Source organism: Talpa occidentalis, unplaced genomic scaffold (assembly GCF_014898055.3).
Source record: "Talpa occidentalis isolate TD23 unplaced genomic scaffold, MPIMG_talOcc4v2.1 talOcc4.11, whole genome shotgun sequence".
In the NCBI taxonomy this organism is placed as follows: domain Eukaryota; kingdom Metazoa; phylum Chordata; class Mammalia; order Eulipotyphla; family Talpidae; genus Talpa; species Talpa occidentalis.
In genome coordinates, this window is record NW_023601104.1 from 5,333,770 (window position 1) to 5,358,041 (window position 24,272).

At 39.1% G+C, this 24,272-nt stretch overlaps 1 protein-coding gene and 1 long non-coding RNA gene across 5 annotated transcripts in view; one reads left to right on the top strand and one right to left on the bottom strand.

The window, feature by feature from the left end:
* Window positions 1-1,723: 1,723 nt before the first annotated feature.
* On the bottom strand, window positions 1,724-11,185 carry ZNF770 (zinc finger protein 770). Of its 3 annotated transcripts, none has more exons than XM_037502168.2 (2): window positions 11,089-11,185; window positions 1,724-6,496 (listed from the first exon to the last, which is right to left on the bottom strand). In XM_037502168.2, exon 2 carries the CDS (start codon window positions 6,438-6,440, stop codon window positions 4,335-4,337), a length of 2,106 nt encoding a protein of 701 aa, XP_037358065.1. In that variant the 5' UTR covers window positions 6,441-6,496; window positions 11,089-11,185; the 3' UTR covers window positions 1,724-4,334. The 3 variants fall into 3 exon arrangements, with proteins under 3 accessions (XP_037358065.1, XP_037358062.1, XP_037358063.1); XM_037502165.2 differs by lacking the exon at window positions 11,089-11,185 and adding an exon at window positions 10,830-10,884; XM_037502166.2 differs by lacking the exon at window positions 11,089-11,185 and adding an exon at window positions 9,168-10,283.
* Window positions 11,186-11,227: 42 nt separating this feature from the next.
* Window positions 11,228-24,272, top strand: part of LOC119238453 (uncharacterized) — a 444,593-nt gene continuing 431,548 nt past the window's right edge. For both annotated transcript variants that reach the window (XR_008553776.1, XR_008553777.1), the window contains exons 1-2: window positions 11,228-11,520; window positions 12,593-12,658. This is a non-coding gene — a long non-coding RNA (uncharacterized LOC119238453). The remainder of the gene's footprint in view (window positions 11,521-12,592; window positions 12,659-24,272) is intronic.

A 24,272-nucleotide genomic window follows, 5' to 3' on the forward strand; every position in this document is an offset into this window, starting at 1 on the left:
CTCCCCGCTCTGGCTCTGGTGAATTCTCTCATCCTCCCGCGCTTCTGACTGTACCCAGTGCATGTATAAACAAAACAAACAAACAAGCAAACAAATAAATAAAGAAAAACATGCCTCTATTAAAAAAAAAAAATTTGACCTGTATGCATATCACCTTCAGGAAATCAGGACTAGGTAATCCTATCTCCCCCGTCAGTGGTTGGTTCAGGAATGTACCTGTGAGCAGTTGAGGCAGATTATAGGGTAAGATTTGCTGTAGGCTTCTAGAAAAGTTGTTTCTTCCTCTTATGGGAATTTCTGGATCTCCTGTTCACTCCCTGTTCCATCATATCCCTGTGAAGGAATTGTGCAATCCCAGTTGCAGACAAAACATCCTACAAGTACCAAAGAACAAGCCTTGTAATTGTGAAAGACAGAGCAGATAGAAGGAACCAGTTAATGATATGGTTTAACAACCCTAACGGATATCTCATCATATAAACCAATGAAGGTTCCTACTGTTAGAGCAACTTAAGTGTTCTTTTACTTGCAGTCAAGCTATCATAAATGAATTGGGAACACATGGAATTTTCCTTTTCAGGTAGGAAGAAGGAACCAATGGAGAGGAAAAATGAAAGATATTAGAAAAAAGATAGGCTATTGGTGAAGTTCCTAGAGGAGAGGAAGGAAAAAGCAAGCTTCAGAAAGGCGTGAGAACATTATTATTCAAAGTATATGGTGAGACAGAGGAGTAAAGATAAACGTTTTTGGCTGAGAGAACATGTTGGGTTGGCTTTGAGCTCAACAAATTACAAGGCCAATTCATCCCAAGAGCAAATGAAAAGTCTAAGTAAATCTATGATTTAAGGAGAATGTAAAAGGGTTTGTAGTAATGGCTTCATTCATTCCTCCTTGCACACATTCAGTATACATTTGAGAACGTAAGGATATACAAACATCATCTACAGATACTGTATGAAGCCCTCTGCATAAAACATTGAGATGCATTTTCTTGCTTTCCAGAAGCATGTAGTTTAGCTCAGTGGTTTTCAAAGAGTAGCTTTAATACAGCAGCAATTGCTAACCTGTATAAATGCAAATTCTCCCACCCATTCTGACACTGAATCAGAAACTCTGAGAGTACAGTACAGCAATCTGTGCTTTAACAAGCCCCATAGATGATTCCAGTACACACTGCTTTGAAACCACTAATCAACAGAACCAAGTAATAGAGTTATAAACAAAAAGCAGTGGAGCACAGGTGAAAGAGTCCTGGGTAAATTTTAAGGGCTTCCAGAGAAGTATTTAAGCTCTAACTTCAAAGAGTATGTTTGCTAAAGCAGATCCAATATATTACATGTTCTATATTCCGTTCAGTAATACCATTGCATTACTTTTCTTTCCAGTTAAATTCTAAGCCTTTCTAATTGGCAATATAAATCTCAACAAGATAGAAATGAAATGTTCCTTCTTTCCCTGCAGCTTCTAAAAGGCAACTATTCTGCATCATAAGTATCCCTTGCAAATGCTATTTTTAACAAGTCTTGTAAGATACCCAGACTTGACTTCAGAAACTGCTCCTATATCCTTAAACTGTCTAACTCTAGTTGGTTACCTTACCTAAGTTATGAATTGGAATGAATTGGAATGCTTTCCGCAGGTGAGTTTTTAACACATGGGAAAAAACCCACAACCTGACCCAACAAAATTTCTTCACTCAACAGTGTAAGATAATTTAAATTAATACTAGTTAGATGAAATGAAGGCAGTAAATGAAAAATATATGCATTGACCTGATTCTATAACAGTACAAACCTGGAAGATCGTATGACATGCAGTGGAATTAATGTATTTTTTTGTAGGCGATAAGGAGCTACTGAAGCATTTTAATAGGAAGGAAGTACATGATTAAATATCATGTTAGAAAATTCAGTGTAGGTCAGTTGGAGTGGGCCCAGGAAAGCAACTGGCCATCAGTTCCTTGTTCCAGTATTATGCGATTTTCTTTTTTCATTAAAAAAAAAAAAGTCCAAACTGTGTAACTTTAAACTTTATTTTTTAAAATATTCTGATGTGACTTTTTCAGGAATTTAAATAACCATCTTCTTTCCTTCAACATACATGTTTTGTTTTGAAATTGTAGTCTCTGTTGCAGTGTAAAACAGAAACACAAACTCATTCAATCAAACTGCTTCTGTAAGTTATCATGCTATAGTCTGGAATCAGCCAAACAAAAAATTCTTCTAATTCTCTTTAAAGTTTATTCTTTTCTGAAAACCAGTCATTGATTCAACAATAGTAAAAGTTTTAGCATGCAGCAAATCATCACTTAACAGCTAATGCTTAATCTTATCATGGATGTATACAGTTTATTTTCATTCCTATAAAGTTTCCACAAGAAGCTTGCGATGATATTAAAAGTAAATATGTATTTTGTTACAGGTACTTCAAATAGCACTACAGTACATCTTTGACAAAATTTTTACAATATTCCAACTTTCAATATGAAACAGCTTAAAAAGGCATGGGCCAAAAGAAAATGTATCACTTAGGCAAATAGTCTAATGATCATAGAAACACAACACTGTTAGAACTCTCTCTGTTTGGGGTATGAATGGAGTATATAAGCTATTTACTTCAAATAAAATTACATAAATAGCTTAAGAATCCCAAAATAAATATTTTCAGACATTTTAAGGAAAAAAACCTTTGAACCATTAGTTTTGGAAAATATGAACTATTTCTTGCTTTTATGTAATAGATATGTTCTGCAAGTTCAAAGCAAATTCTAAAAATGATAATCTTACTTACTCTAGAGAAATATATCTCAAATAAACCTAAAGAAATAATTATTTTAAAACATGATTCTCCTGAATATTTATACAACATTGGTATTCATCTGTATTGTCATGTTTTGTCTCTGTAAATTAAACCCAAGTTTCTCAACATTCACTCGTAAAAGCAAGCAGATCAACCTCCCCTTCTCACTGCCCCCACACCGTTCTTGGAGAATGATGTAAACTCACAATGTTCATTTATCCATTCTCAGTAGAGGGATTGTCACTCTATTTAAGTGTGCCAGGATAAATACCTACCTGTTCTTTTCATCTTAGAAATATAATGGGTTTTCTTATTAGAAAATATCATTCTTCAAGATTTTATTTAAAAAATGCCAAATATGAAGGATAATTTGTGACTATAAGTCTTTTGTAGTTCAGGAGTAGGTGAAATATTTCCCAAATCATGACAATATTGTTCAGAAGAATGGCATTCTGAATTTTCTCTAAGCAACTTTTCCCTATATAGGAATAATTACTTTATTAATTAAAGTAACAATTCACTAAAAATCTAAATAAAATTCTTCAGCATTAGTCTTGAAAACACATACAGGAATTAAAAACTAGATCTAGTCATTGCCATCTGATCCAACTTAACAGAGTAAGTTAAGTCATAGAACCACTTAAAGAGGCATTAAAAGAGAGTTTACTAAAGCAGATATATAATTTTTGTAGAGTTACAGGTATATAGATGAGTCTTAAGTCCACAACAACTGCTGTCAATCATTAATAACCAAATAGAAGAATTGCATTTATTCCTCTTAAAAGATAACACTGCATAGACAATAAACCTGATAAGTAAACATGGTAAATTTATAGAGATGCATCCTAGTCTCCTTCTTACTTATAAATTCTTTTGGGAAAGACAACTACAGGCTGGGCACAAAACTAGTTCTAACTGCCTGTGGAAAAGGTGAAACTATTCAAGTCGTAGAATAAATAGCTTAAAAGACTGATGAAATTAATGGTATGGTTTTCTCATCCATTTTCACTTTTATTGCTCTTATATATTTTAAACTTAGGAGAATAAGTTTTGCAATAGAATTTGAGCCATAGGTGGACAAAATTATGCTTTCATGCAAAATATAAAATACATGAAATATTGTAGGGCTATTTGCTGCAGTAAAAAACCAATTTCTGCCACTCAGTCTTTTGAATATCTTAGAGATGACATGTCTTCAGGAGTAATTCTTCTTTAAAAATGAGTAAGGCTGAATTATTTGTACCACATCTTGGATAGATTAACACTTTCCATATAGCCAACAAATATATTAAAATGATTATTTTATGGCACCAAATCAAATACTTCCCTCTAAAAATTAATTTGGCTATAACATTGTTATTAATAGTCTATGTGTCTTACCTTTCTCTATGTAGGCCAATTAACTGCCTATGAAATCATTTAACCTAATACAAGCCACTTGATAAAAATATATTTTAAATGATACAGGCTTTACAAATAAGATCACCAGAGAGACCACAAATGTGTGAGGGATTCTGTTAGTTACATAACCGAGTTTAAGACACCACTTTATCTTGCGGTCGTTCCTTAAAGTGAGTAAGTTGATGCCTCTTCCAGTGAGGAGCCTGTCTGAATGTTTTGCCACAAACCGAGCATTCAAATGGCTTCTGCCCTGCGTGAATTAGATAGTGTCTTTCCAGTTTGGATGGAGATCTAAAACTTTTAGAACAAACACTGCATTGGTAAAGGAGACCATCATTCCGCTCCGTATGTTCTGAATAATTACAGCAGTGACTGTAATGGCTCTGCTCTGACTCCAGAAGCGCATTAGAGATATAGGGCTGTCTGTTCCTATAGTGGGTACCAAGAATGAAATCCTCAGATTCTGCCTTAACTTTTATTTCTGATATTTGATCTGACTCTGAGACCTCATAATTTTGAAAATCAAGAGTCTGACATTGTTGGGAAGGATTATAGTTAACATTATCACCTGGATGAATGAAAAGTTTGTTCAAATTGTCAAATTCAACTTGGCAAATAGATCTTCTATAGGGAATCTTTTCAATATGAGTTAACTTATGTCTTTTCAAATGAGCTGACTGTCTGAAAGATTTCCCACAAACATTACAGCCAAATGGCCTTTGTCCGGTATGAATTAAGTAGTGTCTTTGTAGTTTGGATACAGAAGGAAATACTTTCTCACATTTGTCACAAGGACACACCTTATGTCCACTATGTATATTTTCACTTGAAACTGAAAAACCACAGGGAAGCACTTCGCAGTTATCAAAGAATTCCTCACCTGGTGAACCATAGAGAGACATGTCTTTATTATTCACTGTGTTATCCATAGTTAACATGTTTTCTGTTGTTAGGATACCTTTCAAGTTTTTTCCCATGTTTTGGTTCTGGAAGTGCTTTTGCCATGAAAATGGCAAAGTCAGTGTTTTCTTTTTTTTATTGCCAACTGTTTTATATGTTCCGCGATTGCCAAAAGAACCCAGAAACATTCTCTGGGTTTGTTCAGGGTTCTGCTCACTAGAAATAAGTTCACAATTTTTCAAGAAACCGTTTTTAAATACTTTTTTCTCAGATCGAAAGTTATCTAATTTCTTACCCCCAGCACGTTTAAGCTTGGCCAAGATTTTTTTAACAACAGTTTTATAGTTGTAGCTTCTTTTGAGCTTGCTTGGAATTTTGCCACCTCTGGCAGGAAAACACTTGTGTCCATTGAGAATCTGCTCTGATTCAAAACACTCTTCACACTCTGGACATTGAAAAGGGACAATATAAATAGAGTGGATATCAAGTTGATTATTCTCCTCAGATTCACCTGTGTCACCATTTTCAAAACCATCCTGCTTTACATTGAACTTATTAGGCAAGGGACATGATTCTGGACTCTTCACCTTTAAAGAAAGAGTTGGAAAAGTCTTATTCCTTGTATGTATCTGCTTATGCTTCAGAAGTTTGCTTTGAATCTTAAATCCTTTTTGACAAAAACAACATTGAAAAGGTCTTTCTTCTGAGTGTGTGAGTTGGTGGATTTTCAAATGAGTTGACTGTCGGAAAGATTTACTGCACAGAACACATTTAAAAGGCCTCTGACCAGTATGTATAAGTGTATGCCTATCCAGTTTGGATTGTGATGGAAACATCTTGCCACAGATTGTACATGCATGAATACTCTTTCTTTTCTTTGTAGAGCTGTACGAAGGGTCAGACTTAGAGCATGGAAGTAATGCCCATCTCTCCTCTGTGGTGAACGTATGATACATTCCATACACTGGCTTTTCTTGCTTGGTCTCCAACACTCTTCTGCCATGTTTAACATCATTTTGGTAGGTTTCATTGTGGAGTTGTTGGTGCTTCACAAATGTCTTCAGATTCTTAAAGTGGCGTTGACAAATATTACATTTAAAAGGCAGATTATGAGTTAGTTGATGTCTCTCTAGATGAACTAGTTGCCTAAAAGTTTTATGACACACATCACATTCAAATGGCTTTTGACCAGTATGAATGAGATAATGTCTCGCTAATTTTGATGGTGTTTCAAAATGCTTGAAGCAAATATTGCAAATATATGGCCTATTTCTAGGTAGTTTGTTGGCTACTGCACACTGTTGAATCTTTAGCATTTTAAAATTGTTTTCAGCCATCATAATCTTCAGTGATATACTCTGATGAGCTCCATCGTGTTCTTAAACTCCACAGAGGTCTAAAAATAAAATACAAAAATATATATAATTTCAAAATACATGTAAAGAAACAATTGAAGTTCTTTGACTGAAGATATTAAGGTTAAAGGGGAATCTGGAATTTGTTTAAAATTGAGTTAATAATCATTTTAGATGACTATTTTAGATACATAAAATGAATTTCACACAAAAAATATTAAAATAAATATCTAAAGGTCTATTTAAGCTGTATTTCTAATTAATTGAGATGATGCATTAAAAGGTGATTATATAGAATTTCATAATACTAAATACACCTTTTAATTTCAATTTTTTAGTGCACTATTACATTTATCAATTATTAGTTGCTTTATCATTTGGGCTAAGTTGGTAAAATGTGTAAGAATTAAAATACATTAATGAAAATAAGATGTGTTTGATTTAATTACACTATACCATGGACATGATCCAAGAATGGAATGTTCCAATCTATCAAAGTTAGATTTCTGAGCCACATCATTAACACTCTCAGTTACTTCTTTGGATCAATAAAGAACACATGGACAAGTGGGAAGAAATGTCCCAGAAAACCCAGGTTCTAGTCCTAAATTTGCCAACACATGATCTCAGTAGTAGAAAAAAGGAAGTACAGATTTCTCATCTCTTTTTCTTTTTTTAAAAAAGATTTATTTATTTATACAAGCACTGGGTACAGTCAGAGGTGCAGGAGGGTGAGAGAATTCACCAGAGCCAGCGCGGAGAGTAGAACAGGCAGACCGACGAGGTACACTGCTGAGGGGAGCGGCAGGAGAGGTCTGCGCACCATGTGGGACCCTCACCAGGTGGCCGGGGATTGAACCAGCGCTGCAGAGGCTGCAGGCAGCTTTGCAGCCCAGCACTCAACTGCTGCGCCACTGGGGAGGCCCATATTTCTCATCTCTAAAAGAAAAACATGCCTACCTGCCTGTCCATAAATCAAGTTATCGTGAGAATCAGTGGAGGTAATGCATCTGAACATATTGGCAAGCTATGCAATGATACACAAACGTAAGGTATTATTCAGCACAACACTAATTAAAATTTTAAAACTTCATCCTTATCTACTTAATATCATTTGTAGGATGCTAAGATAAAAACACTAACTTAATTTACAGTGCTTTCCATTTCTCTCTTTTACTTTGTTGTAGAATTGTTAAAAGGCAAGTGCAGAGAAAATAAGATTGACAAATTGACTACTTACATATTTATGGCTGAGGAATTGAAAGTTTGTATGGTTCATTTTTCAGGCAATATTATAAAAGGATCATTTTAGTTTCAGAGTTAATATAAAGACAAAAACACAGGCACTTTCACAACAATCTTACACCCTATCTTCCCTTTTATCAGGGAACAGAGTTTTCTTCTCATCCTTCTATTACTTTTTTAAAAATAAATAAGGGAGTCAGAGGTTTTTTTTAGAAGCTGTTCTAGCTCTTTCACTCTAATGCTATGTCTTCTAGTTGAAATCACAGTTGACAAGTCCACCTAAACTCAGGATGCTTTTGTTAGCTGATTTGACAATCATGCAACATATAAGCTATTTGCTTTTTACTGTCTTATAGAAGACACCGTAAATGCAAAATTACAAATACACTCATGGACACACACAGCAATATGAACTAGAAACAGAAAAAAAATCATAATTCATTTATTGAGTAAATATTTTCTGCTAGTAGCTTTATTATAGTGTCTTTTAAACTATAAGCTACTACCCATTAATCAATTGTGAAATCAATTTAGCAGATCATGATCAGCATTTTTGTTTAATGAAATAGAGTAGAAAATATCAGACTATCTAACAAATAGTAAGGATAAACGCCATACTGTGAAAATTCTGTAAAGAGGCAAAGAACTTTGTGAAAGCTGTTCCAGGCATACCTTTTCACACACCACTAGACAGAGGAACCCACAATAAATGGGCTAAGCCACTTATTCAAAGTGGTAAGTCATCTATAAGCTAAGATTGGTGTTCACAGGATTATCAAGGAAAGCAAGCGTGTCTGGGTTTCTTCATATAACTCCAAAATATTTACTTAAAATAAACTCAGACGTTAAATGGAACACACCATACAAATCTATGTAGAATAATCACATTGCAAACCACTAATTAACAAAATACAACATAGAGGGCCTCCCCTGGTGGCACAGGCAGTTGAGCGCAGAACTGTGAAGCTGCCGGCAGCCTCTGCAGTGCCAGTTCGATCCCAGCCCGCTGGGGAGAAACCCACATGGCACAGCAGACCTCTCCTGTCTTGCCCACTGCTCCCCTCAACAGTGTATTTCGTCAGTCTGCCTGTTCTGTTCCCTGCTCTGTCTCTTGTGAATCCTCTCACCCTCCCGCACATCTGGCCTGTACCCCGGTTCTTGTATAAAATAAATAAATCTTTTTAAAAAACAAAACAAAAAAACAAAATATAACATAGAACCCAAATATCCATGTTAGCAAAATTCAGCTATCGGTGCTATTATGCATTTTTGCAACAATGAATCAGAAATTAGAGATGAACGACCTCCAAATCCCTAACAACTACAACAGTTATGAGGATTAAAATTAAGTCATGAATCCAGTGACCTGCCAAGAGCTTGAAAATTTACTTTATTTCAGACAAGCAATCAATTAGGTGGTCAATTAGAATCCAACTGAAAGTAATAATGAAACCTTTATTCACTTACTGCAACAGTGTAGGCAGGAGGCAAAAGAAGTGCATGTTCCCCAGTGGTCCCTTAAAGGGAACACCACCATGTGAGTGAGGATCAGGTGGGTGTATTGCACACAAATATCTTAGTGCAAAGGAGGCGCAAACAAAAGGCCTCTGCATCTTTATGGATCTGTGGGCAGGGCAGGAGGAAGGAAGGGCTAGAAGTAGTAAGGTCCTAAGTCAAAATGGAGAAAAGCACCTCAGCCAAGGTCACCCATCCTTACAATATGGGGTCTAGATGGATGCACTGGGCAAGTGCTTTGGCCAAGGTCCTCAGAATGGAGGTATCTCAGCCAGGAATTCTGAATAGTATGGTCATAGCTAGCTGGAGGAAAGGGGAAAGGCCTAGACTGCAACTCCCTCCAGAAAACTGAAATGCACTGGCTAAGCACAGAGCCTGGTGTGGGAAGGGCAGCTCCCCAATCCTATTCCCACCTCAGGCCAGCCAAGTCCTGAAATTGACTATGATCAGGTCTAAAAGACCTCGCATCAGATTTTGGCTTGCAGTCAGACTCAATTCTTATTGCCTATTCTTCCTTCCCTTTAATCGTTTCTATTAAACATTGCTGGGGGAAAAACCCAAAACCCAACAACCTATACTAGAACCACACACAGGACAACTATCTCTGACTATAACCGGAACGGAGTATGCACAGCTCCTGTGCCCCAAAGGTGCATTTGCTTGATCACTTACCACTAGGCACTAAGACTGAATACTGTTGCCACTTGCTTCCACACCACGTGGGAAAACACGTACCGAGAGCCCTATATTGTTAGAAACACTGGTGGCAAGCGGTGATCTCATTCCCTATTTATAAGTGACAGCTCAGGGTTCCCCAATGGGACAAGTGCAGTCCCCCAAGTACTTGGACAGGGTGCCCATTAATTCGCTAGAACTCCATCCAAACCGCACTTCAACTGATTGTCTGGCTCTCCATTTCTTTGGGTCGATCATTAAAAATAAACAAACTAATAGCGCAATTTTCCTGTAAGACTGAAAATTAAAAACACAATAGTAAATCTCAACGGTTCAACCCGAAACTTATCCTGAATATCTGCAGAATAGACTCCGGGGGAAGGCTGTAAATACTGATCTAGAAAATAATAATAATAATAATAATAAATCATCAATCAATCAATCCAATGTTGCTTCAAAGCTGAAAGCCCCTTCGTCTTCTGGGGTTAACTAACCTCATTAAAACGAAGGAAACAAGAAAGCAAAGACCCGAGAGAAACCTGGACAACCTGCAGCTGGGGAGCCGCCTCTGACGGCCTGGACAGTGGACCCTGACAGCTGGACCTCGCCCGAACCGCCCACAGCCAACAAGCACCTCGAGGTCAAGCCGGCTGCAGACATCGCCAATTCCCACCCCAGAAAGGGTGAAAACTGCAGAAAAAACGCCGTTAGCGCCGGGACCCCCAGGCGGGGGCCAGCACCCTCCTCGCACCTTCCCCTCGGGGAGTTCCCGCGCCCCGAGACCAGGCGGGAGGCGGGGAAGTGGGACAAGAAAGGGAGCTGAGGTCGTGGCGCCCCCGTTCCGGGTCCCTGGGCTCCGTGGAGGGATGGAGGCAGGCCCGCCTCTTCCCGGGGCCCGCTCCCCGTCACTCTCGGGGTGCTGAGCGCCTCCCCACGCACCTGGAGCCGGCAGGGCCGGACGGCCGCGCACCTCCGGGCCCCGGCGCCGCGCAGGCAGGAGCGCACGTCCGCAGGCCGGCGCCGCGTCGCACGGAGCGCGCATGCGCGCGGCTCGGGAGCGCCCGGGGATGCGGTCCGGCTGGAAACAGGCTCCCCCCGCCCCAGGCCCGCCGGCCGCCGTCGCCTCTCGGGGGGCCCGCGGGGCTCCCGGGAGAGGGAGGGGCTCGTGAGGGGTACCCCTGGCCGCAGCGCCACTCACCCCGCACTGCAGTTCTGGGGAGAAGAGGGGAGAGTGAAGAGGGGGCGTTTTCTAGGAAAACCGAGTAGCCTGACTAGAAACTGGCGCGCCCAAGTTCGAAGCCCACTCGGCGCGTCGCCTCTGACGCAAGGGCCCGGGAGAAGCGGGGCGCCGCGGGCTGGGGGCGGCCTGTGCAGCCCCGGCCTCGGCTCTGGACGCTGTCGGGCTAAAGCTGAGGGGTTAGGAGCTTAGGCGTGGCGGTCAGGCCTCCTCGCCGCTCTCCTCTCCGCCAGCAATGGCAGGCCCTCGCGGAGCTGACTGGGCTCTGAGCCCCCTGACTGGACATAGTTTGGTTGTCTGCAAAGAACAAGAGTCTATGCTCCAGCACCTTCAGTTTGCTCTGATAATTAGATGGAAAGGATGTAAAGTGCTCAGCACAATGCCCATTGTCGAGTAAGTCCTCAAGTAGTGGGGATCATTTATGACTATTTTTATATGTAATACAGCAATTTTATGAAGTCATAGGAACCCCGTTTTAAAATGAAAGAAAGAGACAGACAAGAGACTTAACGTCACACGGCTGGATAAGGATGGAGGTGAATTTGAACACAGGTAGTGTAATGATGTTAGGGGTTAGGAAGGGCACCCCGAGACCCCCAAACCTGCCCTCAGAATGGGTTATGCCATCCTGCGAATGAAGACAAAACATACTCTAGTGTATAAGACCTTTAATGGAAAGGCACTTTAATAAAATTAGTGTGCAACAGAGAGAAAGAAGAGAAAGAATATAGTTAAAATAGTTTCCAGTTAGACAGCCAAAGTTCCCCATCCTCTTCCCCTCACCTGCCCTCCATGAGTAAATGCTGAGCCACACTGTGTCTGCCCAAAGCAGGACCTCTGAGGCCTGAAACTTTGCTACAAGTCCAAGGCGCCTTCTGGTGGGGAACCACAGTAAAGGGGCAGGAGAGGCCAGGAAAGTCTGAAAGGAAGGAGCAAAATCAAAACCCAAGGCAAGATAAAGCCTGCTCCTGTTAGCCTCCCCAAGCATCTCTCATCCAAGGCACTGCCTCTTTCAACTGTCTCCTTCCATGTCCCCAAGTCCCTGGTACAAATCCAGAACCTTTTCACATGTGTCTCTAATCCATGCTCCACTTCCAGGTCTCCTTCCTGATCTTTTCATCCTTCATCCTTTGGTTGTTTAACTGGAAACTCTTTCTCTCAGCCCTTCTCTCTGTCTTTGCCTAGCTTCCTTTCCCTGCCCAGCTCCACCATCCTTAGGGTTGGGTACGGAACCTGGAACCTTCCCTTTCCCTGGGGTTTGCCCTTTTACACTACCAGACAGGCCCCTTTAATTCATTGCTGCTTCCTGACTTACAGCTATCACATTTTATGGAGACATTAAGGGATAAATGTAACTCATTTATGGACTAGGATGGCACATAATTGTTGAGTAAGATAGTTAAGTACCTAGTGAAAGTTTTAAGCCCAAAGGGCATAGAGAAGAATTTATTGTGGATTTTTGCAGGTTCCGATGGTAACGCAGCTTAGAGGTGAGAAAATGAACGCAAGTAACAAGCACGTATTTTCGACTGTAAGTAACTTTTTGCGTTTTCACTGACGACAAAAATTGTTGTTTCAAATTTTTGATATATGTTCTATTTAAAAAGGGAAAAGTTGAGTCAATGAAAAGTCTCCATTTTTGATGTGGTAACATGACACGCTTTAATAGGAAATAAGATTTTGCTTCTCATGTAGCAGCTTTGGAGGAGTCATTTTGGGAAAATTTAAAGCCTCTACTTCCAACAAAAGCAAAGATGGGAAGAGGGGGAAGAAAAGCTTTAGATGTCTGGAGTGCTAATCTCAGGGTGAGGATGCTATTTATTCAGGTAACCCTTGAAGATCTCCATTCTGCAGGTTCTCCTAGGAGGTCAGTTCAACCAAATCATGCAAACAATTGCATGTGTGACCAACCATATAAATCCTTGAGAGAGATATATGCAGATCCTGAGAGAATATTACCTAAGACCTGGGTTGAATGGAGGGTGTATAACCTGCAAAAGAAATAGGTCTTTGCTCCAAGACCCTGGTTAGAGTATATGCAAGATAGTTGGGACATAGATAAGCTGTTCTCCGAGGCTCTGTAGCCTACCTTATAACCTTCCCCATTCACCCTGACAACGAGTTCAGGAGCTTCTGGAAAAAAGGGAGATATTAATGTGAATAAGAGTCAACTGGAAGATTTCACTAAAGAGTGATGTTTGACCTGGGAATTTGAAATGAGTACAAAATAGAAAATGTGGGGGCAGGGTAGAACATACAGAGAGAGGGGGTAGGGTACCAAGGAAAAGTTACCTCTGCAATTTTCTAGTGTGTGTCTTGAGAAATTATTTAAACTTTATTAACCACATTTTCCTCAATTTTAAAATGGGGGTATCATTAATCATTCGTTTATTCAATGACGTGTACCACACACAGAGGATTCCCTTCTGTATGCAAGTGAAACTGATGCTCTTGACTTCAATGTAAATTTCAATATAAGAGAAGATCTGTATGGGGCAGGAGGGTGGAGGAGGAGTGCATAAACCTTTCTGGGAGCTTCAGGTACATTAGAGATAGTCTCCGAGCTGAGGCTGTAATGATGTATTTATGCATCCAGCCATCCTGCACATATTCTATTAAGCTCTTGCTATATGCTAAGTTTTAGGTACTAGAGGTGGACTAGTAGAGAAATTTAAAAGTTAAAAATTCCTGTTTTCATGGATTTTATCTATTATGCATTTATGTGCCTGCTGAAGGAGATAGACAAGTAAAACACATATGTTGAATATTGGTAAGAAATTCTGGGAAAAAATAAGCACAGAGGTGTTAGGGAAATTTGAGGGAGAGGGATTATTGGCATTTTAGTAGATGACCAGAGATGACCTGACTGAGTTCTGTGATTTTTTTTTTTTTTTGTCAAGATTTGGTAGAAACAAGAAAGCCATCCCTGCCCATCCTCCATGTTTTGAGTACTTCCTACTCACAGGAAGCTGGCAAAGGTTTTCTTACATGTGTTATAAAGGTTTTCTTTTCATCTTTCTTTTAATCTAGTAGACCATGGGGAAATATTGAAGAATTTTGATCACAGGTGTGCCAAGCCTAGATTTGTCTGTTAGCTTGCTCAGAAGCAATATAGGTATAAAGTTGACGCAAAAATTAGAATAGTCATGCTATCACTTAGGGGTTTCCTATTCTTCATATATCTGGTTACCTTGAATAACAATCCAATTCCATAGTCGGCGGCATTCTTCACGACACCTGTGATTTCTCACAGTTCTCTCTTGGTGTGTGTCTATTCTCTGTAGTCCTTAACCTTAAGGACTATCTCCTTTTGAACAATAAGACATTGAATATAGAACTTATTTTCTTCATCAGCTCTAGGAAAATGTCCATTGACATTAAGTTGTGTGTTGATGGTGTTGTTTTTAAATACTTTACTGAAATTTTAGAAGTCATGAGGTAAGGCTTCAACTGAAAGAATGTGGGGCCTGGAGCAATTCAGCTACAACTGAGCGTAAGATAATTTTACTGAAAGGAATCTACTTTTAGCATCTTTCATATGCCTTTTGGAATGTTTTAATGGCAAAAATTTTGAAAATGAGTTTTAATGCTTGTTAAAGCCTCTTCCTGTCTCCAAATGACTAGGCCTAGCAAGGAGATTACATCTCCCGTTTCCATCATGCCTCTTATCTTTCTTCTTTCCTTTTGTTCTTCCCTCTAAAATAAAATAAAATCCCAAAAAATCATCTCTTGCCTCCTGCAGATCTTGCCAAGATCTGCACCCCTCAGGTATCAGTTTCTACCCCAAAGCAATTATCAAAGAATTTTGCAACCAAGACAGGTTCTCCCTTTTTTTTTTTAAAAAAAAAAATATTTATTTTCTTACATTGTTGTTTATTTTTGTACTGTAATTGGTTTCTCCCCTCAGGTGTAGTCCCCGTAGTTCTCCCACCACCATATCACCTGTGAGCCATCCTCATAGTCCCTTGTGTTCTTCCCTCCCCTGTTTTGAGTCCCCCTACCATCCCTCCCTTTCTGTATGTCTCAGATCTATAGTAAGCTTGACCTTTTTCTTGTCTTTTTCTTGACCTTTTGTTAAATTTTTCTATATTTGAAACCATCCAATATTTATCTTTTTTCCTTCTGACTTATTTCACTGAGCATAACCCCTTCCAGCTCCATCCATGTTGCCACAAATGGCACAAGTTTAATCCTTTTTGGTCTCTGAGTAGTATTCCATCATGTATATACCCACAACTTTTTGATCCATTTGTCTGTTTTGGGGCTTTTAGGTTGTTTGAATGTCTTGGACATCTCCCCCTTTTAAAAGAGGATTTTAGAAAATAAATCTCCTTCCTATCATATATTTCCTTAAGAAAAATATTTGTAACCTCTTATAGTTTTTGCTCCATGACTTCTGAAGACAGAATGATGGGGTGAGAATGGGGAGTAGTGAGTTGGGATCAGAAGGTAAAACAACTGTGTTTTACTTAAGGTCTTTACACCACCTCCAACTCACAGGCTAGTTCCAGTCTGATTTGGCATTGATAAATTCTTTTAGTTTCTGCTTTGCAGTAAAGCTCCTTAAACATCTTTCTGTCCTCAGTGATAAAAATGTTGCAGTATAAAATATTCTAGACTGGAAATCTTTGTCTTTGAGTGCTTTAAATTATCTCCTGCCATTCCATGCCTGCCAATAAATTTTCCACTGAAAAGGATTTCTTTAGGTTAAATAGCCAGAGAAGGTCTCTAAGAAGATGACATTTGAATTGAAACCTAAATAAAGAGAAAGAGCTGGTAATGTGAAGATTGATAATGGAAAAAGAGTTGCAGGCAGCTATAGCTAGTGCAGAGACCCTCAGATAGGGGAAACAAGTAGATCAGTGACTTGAGAATGGATATAAAGGAGGAAGTAGTATAAAACAAAATGAGCTCAGAGAATCATAGGAATTGTGGTGACTAAGAAATGGAATGAACCTTGATAAAGGCAACATCCAAAATGGAGTCAGGGGCCATTAGGAGAGTAAAATGTAGGCATTTCTAAAATACCTGATTGACTTGGCAACCTGGATTTACAACCATATTAATCACTCTCAGTAAACCAGCATCCTTACACCTGGAATTTGGGGTGTTTGGAAAGCCAGTGGCAGACTACTAATAGAGATCAATAAATGCGATTGGATCTCAATTTCACAGAGGAAATCTATCACTGCACATGTAGACATACCTCCCTTTGCATGTTTTTCTTTCTCCTTCTAAAGAAATTTATTAGTTTGCCTTTAAGAGACAACTGTGCTGATATAAACTTGTAGTCCCTCTCACCCCATTTTAGAGCATTTTTATGCCTTGTTGAATGGTATTTTCCAGAAAAGCTTTGTTTCCACATACAGCTCCAGTTCTGGCTCATTGTTGAATTATAGTTTAATAGGGTCAGATTCTCTACAGACTTAGAAACCATGGTGAAGATTGTTCTCTCTCTCTCTCCCCCCCCATTTCCTTTTTTTATGATTTATTTCATTTATGCATATAAGAACTGGGGTGTAGGCCAGAGGTATAGGGGGTGAGAGGGAGCAGAACAGGCAGATCTACTGAAATACACAAGTGAGGGAAGCAGTGGGTGAGACAGGAGAGGTCTGCTGCACCATGTGGATTAGCTCCTTGGCCAGGGATCAAACTCATGTTGCAGTGGCTGGCAATAGCTTGGTAGCACTGTGTTTTTAATCCCTGTGCCACCAGGGAGGCCCTGTCTCTATTTCTTAACGGAACAATACCAATTGTTTTTTGGATCATATAGAACCGTTAAGAAATAGAAATGGGTCTATGTGAAAATTAGGAAGAGGGAAATGAATGCTATGGAAGCAATCAACAGCTATCTTACCACAATATCTAAGGTGCAGCTCTAAGTTAACATGTTCAATGTTCTTGATTTCTTTCCCAAATTGCACTACTAAATGCTCACTGGTCCTTTAAACCAAAAACCTAAGTGTAATACTTGAGCCTCTTTCCTCCCTCAATCCTCACATCTAACGGTTAGGACCATCTACAAAATTTATGGGGCCCAGTAAAAAATGAAAATGCAGGGCCCTGTGTTGAGAATTCCAACATAGCTTTTTCCCAGTCTTGGAGTTGGCATTTGATTGACTCTAGTTCCATCCATCCACAAGCTGTGCTGTCACGGCAAGCTCTATTCTATAGGGACAAAGAAATCAATGGAATAGATTAATCCTCCCTTTATTCCCTTCAACCCTACATTGAAGAATAGGGAGAAAGCTAACTATTCGAGAAGGAGAGGCAAAGGTTGCAGAAAGGGTTATTAATCGTAGATCATGTATATTTGTGGGAGAAATTGCTCATTTCCCCCAATATCTGCCCTTGCCGTCTTCCTAAGTAAGAGACTTTCTACTTTTTAGCTGGGCACTTGGCCTACTGGTATACAAACTACAGTTCCCAGCTTTTCATGCAGCTAAGTGCAGCCATGTGATTACATTCTGCTTAATGGGCTCTAACGGGACATGGAATATGCCGTTTTCTGAAATGTCCTTAAAGGAAGGTGACCTACCATTTCTCTTTTCCCTTCCTTGTAGTTGTCACAAATTTGTATACATTGTCATGATTGTCAGTAGAAAGCAGCACAAAAGAATCCTGGTCCTTTGATGTCACGGAGCCATGCCAGCTCTGGATTACTTACCTTCTGTCTCTTATAAGACAGATAAGTACTATCTTATTTAAAATGCCACTATTTTGGGTTGCTGTCACATGTAACCGTGTTAACCCTAAATGATACAATATCCATATAAGTAAGTTTTCTTTCAAAGGTGCTAAATTATTATCTGTTAGGGTCAAAGAAAAGTATACCTAGAACAGTTTTTTTCCTTACACAGACCATGTATAATTTAATGTTTGTACATACCAAAAAACTCCTATCCAAATCATGTTTTGCTTTGATTTTTAAGTCCTAAAAGAAATACAGACACTTTGCAGGGATCTATTATTAAAAGCAACACTAATATCTCTAGGGAAGCAACAATTGATCCACATTTTCCTGCCACCAGCTCACATTTCATAAAGCCCTTTTTAAAATTAACCAAACTATTAAACAACACAGAAAAAAATTCTTTTAAAATTACACAATAAAGCTGCCTCCTGAGAGATGGAAAAAAGTGAGTTTACATATATTCTCAGATAAGGTGACCTAATATCCAAAATTGGTCTTGACAGTCCCAACTCCCAGATTGCCCAGCTGCTCTGGTTTCTGTCTCAGCACACATCCTGTGGTTCTAGCCAGATGTCATCCAACTTTAGGACAGGAACTCTTGCCCCTGCTCGAGCAAGTCCCTGAAAATGTTGGGGGAAAAAAAAACATGACAGTGTAAATGGCAAAAAACATATTAAACTGTGGTTACAATTTTAATTAACATTTGGTTTTTTTTTTCAATGTTTGGAAGCAATTATCAGTGAACTATGTATAGTTTGGTGTCATTCACACTGTGCATGACATGGCCCTTTTCTCAGCATGATGAGTAATTTTTTTTTAAGGATTTATTTTTTATTTATTTATACAAGCAGTGGGTACAGTCAGAAGTGCGGCAGGGTGAGAGAATTCACCAGAGCCAGAGCGGGGAGCAGAGCAGGCAGAAGGACCAAAGCACACTGCTGAGGGGAGCAGCGGGCAGTGGGTGGCAGGAGAGGCCTGCGCGCCATGTGGGACCCTCCTCCGGTGCCCGGGGATTGAACCAGCGCTGCAGAGGCTGCGGGCAGCTTTGCAACCCAGTGCTCAACCGCTGCGCCACCAGGGAGGCTCATGATGAGTATTTTTAAAAGCAATATTAACTACAAAAAGCTAGAAAATGCTACAGTTCATTGCATATGTTAACGATGAGTATTTTAAAAAAAATTCCTTTTAGGTTTTGTCTGTAAGTCTTTGGCATGCGAGGGTGATCAAAAGAAGTTTAAAAACCACTACATTTTAGTCATTATAAGTACACTCAACTATTGTTTTTTTGAATTGCAGAGCAACATTAAGAAATATGAAACCTTTCATCCAACATGTATTCAACATATGGTACAATAACAATACTTGTGTCTATTGCTTCCCCAGCTGGGGTTTTCCCTTCAAGCATAGTCACATATGTTTTCCAAGGCAGTTCCAGGGAATTTATAGGTGTCTAAGACTGTTCGATGGGGGTTGTCTGCAGGGGATTGGTCAGTGGATTGTTCATTCTTGAATTCATCAGACAGAGGGTGTTTAAAGACTACTTTGAAGTTAGTTGGATAGAAGGGCATTGCAGGTATTAAAAAGAAAGAGACAGTAGAGGATATCTCACAATATCTTATATGTAATTCTAAAATCCAAATATTATAAAAACTGGGTTTTTTAAAAATCAATTGGGCCATAAAACTTGACCTGCTTTGAAACCACTGATATGCTGCATTTGTCAGGGATCTATCAGGATACAAATGTCATTCTCAAATTGGGGTGGTCAGAAGAGGATCTAGTAGAGATCACTTGTAAAGGTGTGGGTAGACTGCTGGCACAAGGGAGCTAATGGGGTAGTGGAGCAGCAGGGTGGTAGTGGGACAACAGCCTGGTTTTAGTGGCATCAGGGCTGTTATGATCCCTACACACAAGGAGACAAGAAGGGGAAGTGGTTTTTAGAAGCCAGAACAAAAGAGCTGAGGAAGAAGACTGCCTGAAGAGCAATTGTCTACAGATGGCTGCCCTTCAGGAGAGGGAAATACACTAAGCTCCTGGATGGCCTGCTGGGCTCCCAGGACTGAATTCTATCAGAAATATGGGAGCAATGGACATGAGCTGAAGTCCAGGCAGGTCAGTTTCCGGGCACAGAGCACATGGAAAACACTGGGTAATGGATCTGAAAGGGCCAAGGGCAGTGGCTCCCTGGCACTGACCTGAGGCTATTTTCATCCTTATCACACTTGCTATGAATATTGTAGGTTTGCTGCAGAAATATTTATGTGTGTGACAATGAGTTGATGCCTTAGATCCTTTAGATTGCTGTATGCATACAGGGTATGCGTGGCGATTACCTGTCTAAAATCTAAAAAGTCATGAATTCTGAAACACCGCTTGTCTCTAGAGCTTCATCTAAGTGAATAGATAGAGTAAACCGGGGACATTTCCGTATGATTAGAAGATTTTGCATGTGGGGAATTGATTGGGAATTGGAAGGCAGGGGATGAGGCAGGAAAAGTGGATCAGAGTCATGAGGTCATGGCAAAAAAAGCTTGTATATTAAGCCAAGAGTATGGATTTGGGGATCTGTGATCAAGACTTTTAAAGGGGATGTTATAGTTAGGTAAACTTTATTTAAGAAAGATTGTTCTGGTCACAGTGCACAGCCTGGGTTCTGGATTTCTCTCACACCTGAGAGTGAAGAAGAGCAGGGGACGGGGCAGAGGTGAAAGACTGATCCCAGTGACTCCCACGACTACACAAGGTGACATGTAGATGGAGCTTGGAGCAGGCAGGGGAAACATGCTGGGGGCAAGGAGAGGACCCTCACAGCTGTTTCAGATGTTATCTTCGGCTTTGCTTAGCAAGCTGCCCAGCGGATGGAGATGCATTTCATTGTCAGTCAACCAAGAGAGATACCATTTTTTACTTTTTTGAATTACAGTTTTTATTTATTTATTTTTAAAGAGAATCAAACAGCAGCTTGTAAATGTTAAGTGATAGTAATTCTCAGTCAAGCCTGATAGAATCTAGACACCTCTTCTAACTGCTATGTTGTTTTTGGCACCACCGTATTGCCATCCAATCAGTCTGAAATATAGTGATGGTCCACATAAGTATGTATTTTAGTTTCTAAAAAGAATATGTAGGAATAAGAGATGGTTGCATTTACTATTGATTTTTCAGTTTTAGGAAGATATTATTTTTTCTTCCTTAAGTTTTATTGAAAATAAAACCTCAAAATAAATGACATTAAGCAAATTTCTCAGTCTTTCTCCTAATGTTTAATGGCTTCTGAAGGTTTACATGTACATTTAGTGAATTTGACCTATCACAAGCATGTGGAAGTCTGTAAAGTAAAAATTTATTTTTTTCACCAACACTCCTCTTCCCCTCACCACATTCTCCAGCCACAACCACTCTTAAGATGTTTGCCTAGATGTTCTTTAATTTAACCATTTTCCTGCTAATGGATAAATTGGTTCATTTTAAGTTTTTATTAATACAAATAATCCTTCAAATTTATATGCTTATACTACTGCTTAGTAGTAGTATAAAGAGCCTTACTTTCCGAGGTCTTTGGCCAAAGTAATATTTTGTAAGAACTAAAACCTCTTTTCTCTTAAGGAGAAGTCATTAAAAAACCTATATATACATCAAAACCATTTTATTTTTGTGTAAATGATAAGATGACTTAGAGAATTCAAATCTGGTAGAAACTGTTAATATCATGATGTTCCCTCCTTTAGTTGATTGATTTTAGCTTCTCAAGCAGTGTTGTTCTGCTGGTTACTTTTAAAATAATTCTTTGGTGTTCATTTCATCATATCTTTTATTGGGTGAACAAATAAGAGGGATAGGCCTGAGAAAGAATTTCCAGATTATACAGGTAGAGGTTGCTGGAAGTTAAAGTTGTGTTTCCACATTAGAGAAATTTCATACTAAAGAGCCCTGACATCCAGGATATTTTCTCTCTGCCTCCACCTCTACCTCAAACAGTGACTTACTTGGAGAGGAGCATGGACTCTGTAGCCATACACCCTGGTGCTGTCACTTGTTGGCTCTTGGCCTCGAGAAAATAACTTAAACTCTCTTTCTCTCAGTTACTTCTTAGATGGTGATGATGATGATGATGATGATGCCTAGTCTGTAGGGTTGTTATGAAATATGAAAGATAAATATTTATGAAGCACTTACAGGACCTGGCACACAAATAAGTGCTGTACAGGTGTTTGTTAAATGAAATCACACAGTGTGAAAGGCTCTATGGTTGTTCTTCATAATATCTTAAGAGGTAGCTATTCATGAAACTTTCCCAAAGCTCAAATATTACTGAAGTTGCTCAAAATATCATATTAAAATCTCCATTTTTCTCCTTGTCAGTTCCTTCACTATAGAAATTTCTCTTTTCAGTGCTTACTAGATCCCTGTATTTCATTAGGGTTTTCTGAATATCAAAATATCTAACGAGAAATGACATTGTATTTAGGTTGAAAAGAAAATGGACAGATATTGAGTGTTTGTTTCCTAGATAGTTGTTAGCATGTTCTTTCTAACGGGAAGAAAAGATTTGCAAAAACAGAAGAAACTGAGTTAAATTTCAGAAAAAAAAGTACAGTAAAAGTTGTCTAGATTCTCAGGAAACTTGACTTTTTAAACATACACACAAAAAATGATAGGAAGTTAAATGATTATATATATATATATATGACTCACATTTTCAAATTTTAATGTTACAACTATCAGAAATACAGCCAATTTTTTTATAGAGGCATGTTTTATTTACAGTTTTTATTTTTTGAAGAGCTAATTAGCCATGTGATATTTTGCAAAATGTCTTTTGTCACTGTTTCCTCCCCATACTATCCCTGCAATTTCCTGCATTTTGATCAATCACAAAATATTTGGAGTCAGGTATGAAATTTGTTTCTGTCTCTTTTTTAAAAAATTTATTTATTTATGCATACAAGAATGGGGATGCAGGCCAGAGGGGTGTGTGTGGGAGGGGTGAGAGGATTCACCAGAGATGAAGCGGGGAACAGAATAGGCAGACTGACTGAAGTACACTGCTGAGGGGAGCAGCGGGTGAGACAAGGGAGGTCTGTTGTGCCATGTGGGTAGCTCCCTGGCTGGGGATTGAACTTGTGCTGCAGAGGCTGCAGATTGCTTCATAGGCTGTGTCTTAACCCCTTGCACTACCAAGGAGGCCCCCGAAATTTGTTTCTCTAAATGTGGTTAAACTTCCAAGGCAAACTGTAGTTTTTCACTTCCTCTTTAGCAGGCTAATATAGGAACTAAAAGTCCATTTTTTTCTGGTGCCTCCATATCCCCAGGGTAGTTTGACTAGAGTCTTGGGTTGAAAACCCTGATCAAATAGTTTCACATTTTTGTCTGTTGTATTGTGATTTAGTTTCACAACAAGTTTGAATGTCTTATTTCCTCTTATTATTATAGATAGATTTCTTGGGGTGGGGGGGTAGAGGTGGGGATTGACACCAACTTCCAATCCCAGTGTCAGACCTTCATTTTTAAGACAAACATCACTGACAATGTAGGAAGGTATGAAAGGAATCGACATATAATACCAAAGAGGGAGTAGGTGGGAGGGAGCCAGCAATTAAAAATCCCCACAGCTCCCTTCTTCATTTTACCTTTTCTTATGCGCATAGGACTTTTGGGGGAAATTTCTTATAATGAAAGAAGGAGAGAAAATTAGTGTACTGTAGTTAGCCCCTGCAGTACCCCGGAGAGCTGACATTCAAACTTGGTTTTGACTAAAACACTAGGAAAGAAACTATAGCAGATACACTTTAAGTCAACTTATTATCAGGTATTTTCTGTGTTTGTTTTATCACATCTTACTTTGTTCTAGAAAGCTCAGTTGTTGTCATATGATTTCTCTTCTAGGACAGCAATAGGAAAAGATGCATTTTTCTTTTCTTTCTCCTTGGCTAACATAGGCCTGCCGTTAACTCTAATAATTTCTTTTCAAACTCAAGTTGCTCGGGCAACTACACTCTTTGCTCTCTAACTTGACCCCATTTCCTGATGAATGGTCTTTTCATTTCTTTGCTAAGTCCTATTTTTCTCCGCTAAATAGCTCTAGGCACAACTGCTTATAAAATCATAGGCACTCATAAAACCTTAGATTTTTAGGGAACCTTAGAGACCCTTTAATCCAACCCCCTCATTTTACAGTTAAAGAAATTGAGTCCCCAAGAGGATAAATAACTTGTTCAATGTCATCCAGCTAATTTGTAAACTGGGTAAAATTTTCCCAAGCTAATTTTCTGACTTGGATAGAGCTACAACTATAAAATCATTTTAAAGGGCACATGCTTTTCCATCTTGGCTATTTTGAAATATGTGGGTATAATTTATAGAAATAAATTTACAAAAATCATGCCTCTTAATCCTGAAAAACATGTGATATGAGAAACAGTTCAATGAGGTTTGCAGCTTTTTAATAGAC

Excerpts from the sequence above, each read along its gene's own strand:
- ZNF770 (XM_037502168.2), bottom strand. The coding sequence starts at position 6,440 with ATGATGGCTGAAAACAATTTTAAAATGCTAAAGATTCAACAGTGTGCA.